The 13,686-nt window shown below is 31.9% G+C and overlaps 1 protein-coding gene across 1 annotated transcript in view; it reads left to right on the forward strand.

Moving 5' to 3' along the window:
* Nucleotides 1-2,482: 2,482 nt before the first annotated feature.
* Nucleotides 2,483-13,686, forward strand: part of LOC105619925 (beta-1,4-N-acetylgalactosaminyltransferase bre-4) — a 30,925-nt gene continuing 19,721 nt past the window's right edge. The window contains exon 1 of the mRNA XM_012201440.1: nucleotides 2,483-2,640. Coding sequence (XP_012056830.1) covers nucleotides 2,483-2,640 — 158 coding nt within the window. The remainder of the gene's footprint in view (nucleotides 2,641-13,686) is intronic.

Consider the following 13,686-nt stretch of genomic DNA (forward strand, 5'->3'; position numbering starts at 1 on the left):
ATATATATATATATATTGAATCACACTTTGTTTTTATTTAAAGAATATTAATGTGGAGTACAATTACACAAATATAATTAAAAAACAATAGTATATGAATATATTATTATAATTTTTGTTTGCGTTACTGATTTTATAAAAAAAAAGAATATAAAATGAAAATAAGGCTTACAGATTGTTAGAATTCAGCTTTTGTTCTGTAATTACTGACAATAAAGCACCGTGTGTGTCAACTCGATTCTTTTATTTCACTCCAAATTTGCAATTGCAGAAGTTTTCTTTTTTAATCTCACTCTCGCTGTATCATAACTCATAACGAATTCTGCTTTGGCAGAGTTGCGCGATCAAATCTGCATTCGGGTAGAACCATACGCGTGTTTATTCATGTAGTCTGGCAAATTTACCAATTAATTAATCAACAGATTAATCAAACCGAAAATATATAGAACGAGCCAGGATCTGAAATCCCCGCCGTATTATCGGCGATAATAAAGGCCGATAATTACTTTTTAATAGATGAGTTACTATAAAGATTGTGCCAAAACAATCGAATGAGCTGCCATTGCAGGTCGATAAGTCCGCTATCTCGTTAAACACGACTATTCAGAAGCTCCTCCAGCACATAAACTCGGATTAGTTTCGGTCGGCGTGGTGTGGAGTAACTGACGTAGTTTGATTCGATGAAGTTCCAATAATGTAGCGATTTCCTCGACATCGTATCGGATTCGGCTGCGTCTCTCATTAATATTATTATCATCCGTTTGTAGAAATGAACTCATAGATATATTAATATCACGTTGATACAATTTTTTACACTATTTAAAAAAATAGCATTATTTCTTTTTTGTCTGCAACTGATTTTTCCTTTTCTTCGAAATTTTTGAAAATATATTAATTAGATTTTTATATTTTCTACATTATTTAATAAAAAGCTTGTGTTTTGTATGCTAAAATTGATTATTAAATATTAATTAATATTGATTATTAAATATTAATTAACTTTTTTTCAAAATTAATGCTACATTTACTTTTATACAAATAGGCGACAAAAGAATTAGACTACATAACGAAATTGTCGACATTAGTGATATCTCAATAAAAATTGACAATAGAATTATAATATTGTCAGGTAAACTCATTTTTAGTACTGTCGTATATAGTGTTTTTAGTTCTCCGTATCTTTAAGAACTTCCTTTTCATTTCATCGAGCACGGATCGTAACTTTCGAAAAGTATACGATGCTGCTGATATTATTACATTTTTCCAAGCTGCCTTGCGATAAATTTTACAGTTTACGGTGTTAATGGCTCCGCGTAATATTAGCTAGGAACTTGAAGGCGAGGTTCAAGCGAAAGATCTCATGAAAAATTCACATCTCTATACATATCTCTATACACTTAAATTATTTTTCTTTACTCACAAGAAAAAGAATGCATTAATTTTTTATTTAAATCTATCCTCTTATTTTTTTGTCATTCTGTGAAAAAGAATTAGCTAATAAAATATTTTTCGTACATTTTAGTTATGACATAATAGTAGTAGCAAGAGGGGGATAAAACATATCAGTCCTTGTATGTCTGAACCTACTCAAAAAGTCACCTAGATCTAAGGAAATTCTTCTTCTGTGAAAGTCAATACAGATTATAAAATTATGCATATATAAGACGCGTGGTTTGAACTTGCGACCTCGGTTACGAATTTACGAGTCGCTCTCACACACGGAGTCGCCACCGGTATCCACACTTATGGTGTAATTAAATCTGAATCTAAATACATAAAGATAATATTTTATCAGCTGATTCTGCTACTTCTTTTTATAGAAATTTTAAACATATCTCACGTGTCTCTTTCATATTTTATATGTTTATGTCGCGGAAATATTCTCTCCTTTCAGCGAATCAAAATTGAGAATAATTGATTAAAGAAGAAATCGATATTATGAAATGTTAATAAATTGTAGAAGATAATTAGCCAATAGATCAAATTATCGAAATAAATTTTAATAAATGTGTATTCCCTATACCTAATTATAAGTAAAATAATTCACGATATAATTATGTATATGATTAATTTTATGATAAAACTTTATATATAAAAAATTGATAACGATATTGATATTAATTAATAATTAATAAATTAATTATTAATTATAATAGATCCCTCAGAAAGCAAGAAACTTTCTTAACGTTTCTGAACATTTCTGTTGCACAGGTATCACGACATATTGTCGTCCGAGGGGACGGTCGCGAGACGCTGCGAGGGTGATGCTCCTAGTGAGCGGAAGTGAGGAGCCCCAGGAGGCTTTTCTCCCTTCGTGCTCATTCCGGGAGGAGAAGAAGAACTGCAACAGGGTCGGTCCCTGGCCTGAGGGCTGCAACTGCAGCTGAAACTGGAAGCGGCCAGCAGGGAGGAGTGCCTCGTGGTGCACGGTGGTGCTCCTCTAACGGCGGCTAGAAAGGAGTTATGGTGTCTCGCGCATGCAATGCCTGTGGCCGCCGCAGCCGTGGCACTGTGGCATCGTGCCCATCTCAAGGCGCTCGCCTGCGTCGTCCTCGCCCTGATCGCCGTCCAGTATCTGCTTAGCGGCGGTGTGCTCGATCGTCGATCCATCGAGACCATCTTCACGATCAACACGACCAGGTAAGTGTCGTCTTTGCTTTATTCATCCGGCTTTAGCGTTTTTAGGCACTAGTGTTGTGGGTTACGAGTCGCCTCTTGGAATATTATTTAACAAATTATAAAAAGACGTTACATATTATTCGAGCATAAAACACGGAATATTTAGATATTAAGGATTGGATGTCGAATTTTGTTCTTCCAAATATCAAACTTAAAATTGAATATCTAACTTTTAGATGTTGAATTTTTTGAATAGACCTTAGATAAATTAAGTTATTGCTTACGAATTATATAATTTTATACATTGGAAAATATCTCATAAATTTGAAACTTTCGTCATTTATGTGAAAATCATTTATTAATCTACTAACTCGAATTGGTAAGTTAAACCATTTGGAACGTTTGGCGGACATATCGAGTTTCCGACTTGCTATATATCTCTTGCTATAAATCTACGCTCTGCGTCTTCGGCGAAGCGTTAAGTACTAATTCTAGCTCCATGTGAATCTCGCAAAGCGCATCTTGGAAGTTACTCGGCGTGCACATCCCGATTCTCATGCGGATTCCACAGCTTAAATTCCATCATTGCGCGGGTGCATTATCGCAACGACAGGAGATGCAATGTGTCCCGGTAATTCCGCGTTAATCGCGGGTGTTGGATTCCCGGCTTAATAATCGACTCGTCGCCTCGCTCGCGTGAATTCGCGTTGGTATTATTGTCGTATTATTAATACGACAATACGGGTGCGAATTCGTGAGCGTACACAAACAACAGATTCCTGTCTTCTCTCTGTACTGTGCACTGTTGACGTGAACTTTCCTCGGGCGAAGTTTCGCAAGAGATTTCGCTGAAGAGATTTCTTGTCCGCGATAATTGAGTTGGACTTGTAGTCAATGGTACTATTGCACTGTTAATGATTTTAGACAAATTGTTCCCGAATAATTACACGGAAAGCTGTTAACTCAATTCATCTCTCAACGAATCTTTTTCTTCATATTTGTGATTAACAGTATTTAATGTTCAATAAAGCTAAAAGCTATTACGTTTGATGACGTACAACAAATTAATGAGATCCTATCAAAATGAACTATATACTTTATTTATTAAAGTAGAACGATGGAATGGAATTTGTAAGAAGATACGTATAATTTAATGCTATTTAAATTCACTTAATACCGATTAAAATTACACGCTCATTATTGACTGGAATAATTATTACAATTCTTCAACACATCAAATTTTTTATTTATGTGAGCTATAAAAAGATTAATATATTTACTGGCTACACAATCATTAATTTTATGCAGCGTCTTATAATTTTAATGTTATTTAACTCTAGTTTTTGAACTGTATAGCATATATAGTCAATCATTTTTTCATATATATGTATAAAATTTTTGAAATTAAGAAGAAACATTAAATAAATTGTGATTTATATGAAAGATAAAGCTTTTTTAAAAATCAATCCTTTTAAAAAGGGCTTTGCATTTTTCAACGCCTCAATAATTATTCGACGTTTTTCACAATGCGTTGAGAGGAAAGCGTTTTGAATGAAATTGAACAATGACACGAACCGAAAATATACGCTTCCAAAGCGGCCGAGTAAAAGAGTGGATCAAATCACTCTCTTGTTATGTTCAATCGGTTCCATTTATCTGCGGTGAAATTTAATCGTTGAATTGTCCACCAATGTAATAACTGCCGTTTCTGCGGATTGTTTAGCTGATAAATAATTGAAGGATGGATACAAAACACGAATTATGATTAAATTCTGTAGAAATGTTTTTTCGTATAATGATACATCGCTTATTATAATTATCATTATTATCACAAAACTGGCTGTAATGTGATTTTCAGCGTTGCAATGAATACTTTGAGCGTGTGCATCCAACCATGTTAAGTAACATTGATGCTAGATACATGTAACGAACCGCGTAATCACATTCGCCTCGCTGCAAAATTATCCATGGCTCTCCCTCCTTTCTCCCTTGAAGCTACATTAATAATTCACAGCCATCGGCTATCATCTCAATCGCGCGCTAGTCATCTCAATTTTGATGAATTTATTGAAACGTGTAAACTTGTCTCACTACAAAAAATTTATTCTGTCGAGATATTATTGAGTCGAGATATTATTGAGTTTGATCGAAATTACGAATTCTATATTCAAAGAAAAGAAAGGATGAATTTTAAATTCAGAATCACCTCATCACCATTTTATCTATTTCCCAAAAACGTTCAGGCTCTCTTTACAATGAAATTATTGGTAGATAAAATTAGTTTAAAATTTTGAATAATTATAAAATTTTATAAAACTCTACGGTTACTTGATATGAATTTTTTCTTTCATTCTCTTTGTTTCATGCTTGAGAATGTTGATCCATGCTTTAAATTTGTATTTTGTACAAAGGAATGAGAGTACCCTTTATACAGATCTTCATATAGCGTTTTGTATACTACATATATATTTAGGCAAGTGTATAGCTTAGGATCAGTTCTTATCCCTTGGAGTTCGTGGCAGATATATAGGAAATCTCATTATCTGACTATGTAACGAGGCAAAGTGGCTGCTTAATGATGATACTGGTACACATGCGGTTTACGAAGCCTTTCGTAATGGGAAATAATCGGTCACTCGCCCTATAGATATCGATCGAGTGAGCGAAGGTCTGAAATCTAACAATGCAAACAAATTTTGCAAACAATTTCTCACAAAATGTTAAACTAATAATAATAACTCGGGAAGCGATCCTCCATTGAAGATCCACCAATGACACCTAGACATAGGCCATTGTGTCTTAATCTTAAACTATATTTCAAATGAAAAAATAAAAATTTCTGAGCATTTTCTTGAGACTAATTTTTAACGTAAAGATATACGGTTGATCTCGTTGCTTTGCATCGATTTATTTTAGCACCGACTTTGTGTCTTCTGATATGAAAATATTTATTTTGTGAAATCCTTTCAGTTTAAATTTTATATAACAGAAATAATTGTACCAAGAATTTACAATTATAAAGAAAAATTTGTCTACGAGTTTATTTAAAAAATTTAAATTAAGATTGCTATATTTTTTCGTCACATGACCATATCAAATAGTTATGTTTTCTGCAGAATAATAAATATCTGTCCAAAATTGTTGTACGTGGAGAATGTCGGGGAATTTCGTGCGACTTTTCTCGTGCCTGTTTTCTTTTTATTGCCGTTTCTAATCTCTGCAATTAGGTACTTTTGGCGCGCGCTGCAGCGACTGTAATGAAAGGCATGTCTCGCCTTCGTGTTGTAGCGGCCGTTATTATTACAAAGCGACACGCCAACGAACGTGCAGTGAGAAAATACGGAGGTGGCTGTTGCTCATGTTCCGCTGGCATAACGCGACCTTAACAGATCAAGACTGAGGCCCGGTTCTCAAAAGGAAAACATGCTCCTTACTCGCGCACAATGTTGATGACGCAAATTTATTTAGCCTTATCATGGAGGTTTCTTTCTTATGTAACTTTGAAGTTTTGCATTAAAAAAAAGACAAACTACACAAAAATGTGTACACTACCACGCGAGTTCTCGAAATAATGTTTGATAACTTACGGTAAGCTAGCGTTTTCCTCTATATTTACTGCTTGAGTAATTATTTTTGAATAGTTAATTTATTTTTCTTGATTTGTATAAAATATAATTATTATTTTCATAGTTTTCTTAGTATTTTCTTAGTATATATCCTCAAGCTATTTAAAAATTACGGATTGATTTCTTGCTAATAAAAGTATGACGCACATCTATTTACATAATTACCAAGCTTTCTTGCTTCTATATTATTTCATTAAAAGCTAACGGTAAATAACTCATGATACATAATAAGAAAAGAACAAATTTATAATCTGTTATTTCTGAGTTTCTCGAATTGGCCGAATATATACAATGAGTGCAAAATGTATTCATACAGCAAATATTTTTTTAAAAAACTTTATTTTTAAAAAGTAAATATTATTCAGCGAGAAATGAGTTATTGAATGATGTCGAATCGATATAAATTCGATGATTTCAACACTAATTTGACGTCGATCCGACGTTTAATTGACAATCATTTCTTGCTGTGTAATTAACAATTTATTTATAATAGAATAAAATAGACTGTATGTTTCTAAAATTATATATTACCAAAAAGATGTGTATTAATTATAGAAAATATATCATTTGAAAAATAAGCGAAAATTAAAAATTGTATCGTTTGATACTCAAAAAGTATTTGTACAGACAAAAAATTTAGCTTTTAAAATCAGTGCGAAGCTCGTTTATTTATGTTAGAACAGAATTCATTGTATATTCATTGTATAAAATTGTTAATTAATGTTTATTTTCTACAAATAACATTTTTTTTATAAAAAATTTCCAGTACGAATACTTTTTTTGCCCTCAATGTATATATTTTTACACATCATAAAATCATGCCCAACACAGCAGCGAATGACTTTAAACATTGTTATAAACATCGTTGAAAATTGTTGAAAATTTGATTAGCACAAACTAATGATGGTATATCTAGTAACATTATGATTGTAGTCTGTACACAATGCTCAAAAGCTGAGTTATTACATTAAAATTTCGTCGTCTCTCTAGCCACGATAATTTGTCACCCTTTGTCGTAACTCGCTCAGTTGCATCGGGTTATGTGATGACGCAGTATGCATTATGCAACCGACACAAAACGATAAGTTGTAATAATGACACGTGACATTTTCGCCGATTATCTCATGCGTTGGTTGTATTTCACAATTCTTACGCTATCGATATTGCTGGCAGTAATTAAAATGTCACCAAAGGGAAAAGGGAAGTTGATAATTTCACCTGTCAACTGAGACTATCCCATAATTGCCATGATATTCGTAATTATAGAATAATAGCACAATTTATGAGTTATCTCGTTTTATATATCATACATAAACATAATTAGTATAATAAACATAATGAGTATAATTATATCTCGATTATTGTTTATCGCAAAATTTTTTATCTTTTATTTTATAAATAAAGGAGATGAAGAAACTTTGTTTTCTAGAAGTTATAATTTTTCATAGTTAAATATAATCAATAAAAATTGAATTGGATTTTTTAGAATTAGAAAAGAGAAATGGAGTTGATATATTCTAGCTGCTGGATGTGCGTCATAGGATTAGGATGCCAAGCCGTGATTGACTGGTTTATTTCGTGACGCGATGCGTATTAACGATACGCGTAGCCGCGAGGATAAATTATAGATTGGATTGCGCGATTGCGAGCACATGTGATCGAACACGAGACACTGTCGCGATCATTACTACAAATCAAGCTGCTAGATATTGTTCCAGTACCACGTCACATTAACAGGCTATATCATTACACGGTGATGCCATTGCCCGATGCGATCTGTCTTATCGGATCGTATTAATGGCTTACGGTGAGGTATTTTATTAGAAGTTCTCGTATTTAAATGAGAGCATTTATTTATATTTAACAAAGCAAAGATTGAATTTGATATGTATTGACTTTATGTTAACGATAAAATTATTATTCATATTGAAACTATTTTATTGAAATTATTATTCATATTGAAATTATGCGTTCAAAATAACAAGAATTGATATTTAATTAAAACAAAATTGATTTTTACTTTCTCCTTTGATTACAAAAGAATTTTTTCTTTATCTATTTATTGAGAAAGAATTTTATGATTTTCAAAAAGTAATAATGCATACCTACGTAAAAATTAAAACGCTTTTATGATATTTTTGATATATTAAAAAAAATAGTTTTTAATTTTAAACTTGCTTTTTTCAATAAAAAATTTATTTATTTATAAAAGATTGTTCCTTACATTTTTAATACTATTTTAGACATTACGATTTATTGAATGTCAAGTTGAAAAATATTTTATACTGGAATGGATTTTTTCTCTTTTGTTTTCTGATAGAAGTTCTTCCGAAGTTCTTTCATTATAATAACTTAATACTTTTGAAAAGTTCTACACTTTAATGCAAATATTTTCTGCGAATTTGAGAATCATTGCTTCGAATTATCTAACAATGTGAATGCACGTCTCGTCATTTCAATAAGCTCGAGCATTGGGGTATTGTGAATTATTAGCGAAGTGTTTATATTTGCATGTATATTTGCACTGTTTATGCGCGTGAATTACATAATAGTTCTAACAATCATTCATCTTTATTCCTTGATCATTTTGCATTCATGATGTTTTTCTAAATCGATATTTGATATTTATGCTTCCCAAAGCAAGAGATAATTATTTTAGGCATTAATATATCTTTATGTCCCATCGGACGAATCCTCTGGAAATACCGAAAGTCAAGAATATTCCCTGGTAAATTCCTCACCGAGTTATGCGAGCGTGCAGTCTCGTCACGCCGTCGGATTTAGCTGTCTTGATCGTCTATGTTATATCGCCATCGGAGAATATCAGACATCGGATCAGACATGCCCTGCTACGTGACTTTCCTTCGAGACGTGAAATTTCCGAATCCTGTCACGGGTGGATTTAAATTAAAACTGCAAATATGTTAACATTTGTACCGACGTGCTGTCATCGTTTTTTTTATTGACAGAATTTTCGATAGAATTAAAGCTAAAGTCTAGATAAGTATATAGCTTTTCGGTTATAACAATGAAAAAAATTTTCATGAATTAAGGTTAATCTTGAAGTTATAAATAATAAAAAGAAGAGAGAGATTGTTAATTAATTATATGTAGCTAATTTAATTTCTTTATTTATATAAAATTCAAGATATGATCTTTTTAAATATTATAAAATTTTCAGAAATTATTTAAGAAATTGTATTTTCCTTCTTTTTTTGAATACTTCAGAATAATATCAGAATAATATTAATGAAAAAAATTTACTCGTGATCGATAAATTGTGTGATAATGAAGTAACTTACATTTAATAAAGTGAGCGTATTTAATAATTAAATACATTAAATATATCAAGAAGAAAAGAAAGTTTCTGTTGATTGTATGAAAAAAATTGAAGAAGCAATTATAAAAAACTAAATTATTATATAATTATTTAATTAATTTAATTATATATAACACTAATTCAATTATAATTTAATTAGAGCGACAGAAAGAGATAATTGAGATAGAATCTATCACATGATATCCTCGAAATGAAAATATTTTTTGCGATACTTTTCTTAATATTAAGTCTTACGTTCTATCAACCTTATCACGTTCTATTAACCTTATTACGTCGTAAATTACTTGTTTGATCATGTCTCGAACATTGAACCCACCGCCAATGAAGGCCGACAGGATCAATAAATCCCTTTCTTTCTTTTTCCGAATAGTATTTAATTACTATCCAAACTTAGGACATACATCTAAAAAATGTACACAAGAGGCTCTTAGAGATGTGTTAATATTATTTACGTCTATTATTTTAATTTTAAAAAATTAAAAAAGATTATAATGCGCACAAGGTGGTCTGGCACGTATTTAAATCTTTGTTGGCGCGTCCAGCAGCGTTGTTTTTATTTCTTGCTTCATCCCTGTCTATCTTCTGAAATTCCACTTTGCGGTGAGACTCTAGGTATGAGATCCTGTCAAACTTTTAACGGACGTTTCCGTGCGCGACATTGCCGATCGATGTGGAGTTTTCTCGCGCTTTGACGACCTCGGCATCCCCGAGGACACTCGAGTCCGTCATTCCTTCCTTTTCCGTTCTTCTTCCGGAAAGCGTGAACCGGCGCGATATCCCGATGTTAAAAATGCATCATTGTTAAAAGTCTTGGTTCCTCGATATCCACCTAAAATCGAAAAAAAAATAAAATTATCGGAATTGATATAAAAGTAGTATGGGAAACTTCATCCGATACCAGAAATGGATTTTATCGAAGACAAGGTCCCGTCGTTATCGGATATCCTGCCAACGTAAGCGTCCCTTGACAGACAAGCGATTTATCCCTGAGGAAAGTTTAACGAGAAATCACCACCTGTCGAAATAATCTTCTTAACTTTGCCATTAAAGATTTTATTAAGCGATTGTTTACGGGACTGACGATTTTTAATTTCTATTGAAATAATAAATATCAGTTAAGATTAAAATCAATTAATGTATAAGTCCTATTATTGATGAATTAATAATTATATATAAATGAATGAATTTAATTTTACATAATAATTATTATTAATTGAAATAAATTACTCTCATGCATTTTAATTAAGATTATACTTCATCATTCAATATATAACGATATATTCAATATAAGAAAATTTTATTTTTTAGATTCACGTATGTTTTCTGTTCATTCTTAGATGAAAACGAATTTTGGGAAACGAATTTTTGGGAAATACTCGCGGTTTCTTTATGATTTCGTGATGATAACTAGTCGTCATACGTACGTCGCTTTTAAATACCCTTATCGTACATTATTATATCGAGAAATATATCTTTATGTATCGGCGACTCTCGCTGAGCTTGCCGCGCTGTTAACCGTTTTCCGCGTGCCCACTCATTGCGAAGATACCTTCCGTGTCTCTCTACAGCGAGGGGAAAGATTTCTGTGAATTCCGAATCGGATGCTGCATAGCCGGCAAAGTATTTCTGTGCCAGGTGGCCAGTGCACGCGGCCGTTCATGTATCGACGGCCAGGATGAATCACGTCAGATTTATACCGTTCCGAACGTGACGAGAATTCCACCGAATCGGTACTTCCTTACAACTATACACGCACACACATAAAGAAGATACTTACAGCTTACTATCAGCTTAGTCTTAATTGTATTTTTTATGTTGAATTTTATCAATATTTATAAATGATTATAATAATCGTTTTTTCAGCTCTCCTTTTTTTTTAATTATATATTCACGAATGAATATGAACGTTATAATTATTATTGCTTATAATTATATGTAATGATAATATGTAATCTTTACATTTTTATATTTGTAACGTATTACACAATGTTTTAATTTTGTATCTCATGATTCATGAAAACAGTTGAGTGCAATCAGCATATATATGCTATTAGTTTGCTCATTGCTGAATTAATAAATCATAGTTTATCTACATTAATTATCAAAGCTTAATAAATTACATTAATAAATCAAAGTTTATCTAAATAAATCTATCCATCAATCAGTTAATGCATTATTATAGATGTTCTAATATTGTTTAATGTTCTAATGATGTAAAATAAATGTTGTAGTGTTTATTATTTAATGTATTAATATATTTAAATTCTTTTAATTTTTCATATTTATTTGATCTGCGAATTGAACTGGTACTTATACACACGTATAAGTAGTATACTCATTACATTTTAGGAACAAATTAATCCTCAATAGCACAGGACATGCATTTCGAATTCTAACACGCGGTTTAAGCCGCTCGTTTGTTTGATCGGCCGGATTGTTTGTCGTCGACGCTAGTTTCATCGTCGTCAGCATCGTCGAATTCTCTTAAGTCTCGCAATCAACTGAATCGTTAGTCGCTCTTAGCTGATTCTCTAGATGTTCGCTTCACCCATCCAATCCAAACGGATGTGCAACGGCGGTACGAAGCAGATTTAATTAAATTCGAGATGACGTTCAATACCACCGGCGTTCTCCACCTTCCCGAAATATTACGAGGCATCGAAACTATTTCGTAGTTGGGATAGAGGTTATATCTAAATTAGGGAATCGTTACGTATTTGGTCTGGAATTTGTAATATAATTAATTGCTTATATAATAATTAAGAGGAGGAGAGAACATTATTGGATATGAGAGATAATTTATGTATATGTAACATATATAATATATACATAAAATAAATCTTTTTATAAATATCTTTATACATATAATAGACGATAATAGATGTATAAGTACGATATAAAATAAATAAATTTAAGATCACATAAAATAACTGAGTTCCAAAAAAATATTAACAGTACATGATGTTTCCAAAAGATCACCCATTTAAATATTAAACTGTGTTAAATATTATTTAACTTAAATGATCGGACGAAAACTTGTACGTTTAACATGATAATGTACATTTAATGTTGAAAAAAATGTCTTCTTTGTAAAATGACAAATCTCTTCATCAAATTTCTTCATTGTGATACATATGATCTTTTATGATTGTTTGAACTTCAAGGAAAATGTCTTTAGTAACGCAAGAGAGATTTTAATCTTTCTTCCTAAAAATTGATAAATTTTGTTTATATAATTGAATTTAATATAACCAATATATTTAATGTTATTTAATGTTATTATTTAATGTCTTATTCAATGTTTTCTCTACTTAATGTTCTAATTAATATTCTCTCTGAATTATTCGTTGACTTTGTTGCAATCTGTTCTGTTTTGCAAGTTCTATTAGATTGTAAATTTTCTCGTCACGCGAGATTGCCGAGGTGATTCTATCTCGGCTTCAAAAATCTTCGTAAACAGGCTCGCCGTTAGCGTAACATCGAGAAAACGTAGTATGTAAATAGAATCCACCTGTACACACACCTGCCACAACTTTCGCATCGGCCCTTATCGCGAGATACCTTCTCGTGAAAACCGATCTACATTGCGGCCCACAAACTTCGTCGGTTTTCATGTAATCGTTCCGTAAGCGAACCGCAGTCTAAACTTTACTCGCTCAACATTGAAGTTACGCCATGGCGAAAATAATGAAAATAAGTGACGCGAAGCAAACAGCGTGACGACGGAAACGACCATCGTTTACCAGACTATTGATCAGGGATTGACTAGACTTATCACATAAATAAAATGTTGATGTACGATATTTTATGATCTTATTTTTCCCTTTTGGATATGACATTAAAATCAATCGCAATAAAAGCAAAATGAATAATTTCATTGATATTAATTATAATTCATGGCGATATAATTGCATAATTACGTTATTCTGTTCTTACTTTTATTATATTTTATTATATTTATTCCAATTAATTAATAAGAGATAAAAGATATATTATGATTAAACACATACACATATCCACACATCTACACACACACACACACACACACACACACACACACACACACACACACACACACACACACACACACACACACAACAA

Source organism: Atta cephalotes, assembly GCF_000143395.1.
Source record: "Atta cephalotes unplaced genomic scaffold scaffold00023, whole genome shotgun sequence".
NCBI classification, from domain to species: domain Eukaryota; kingdom Metazoa; phylum Arthropoda; class Insecta; order Hymenoptera; family Formicidae; genus Atta; species Atta cephalotes.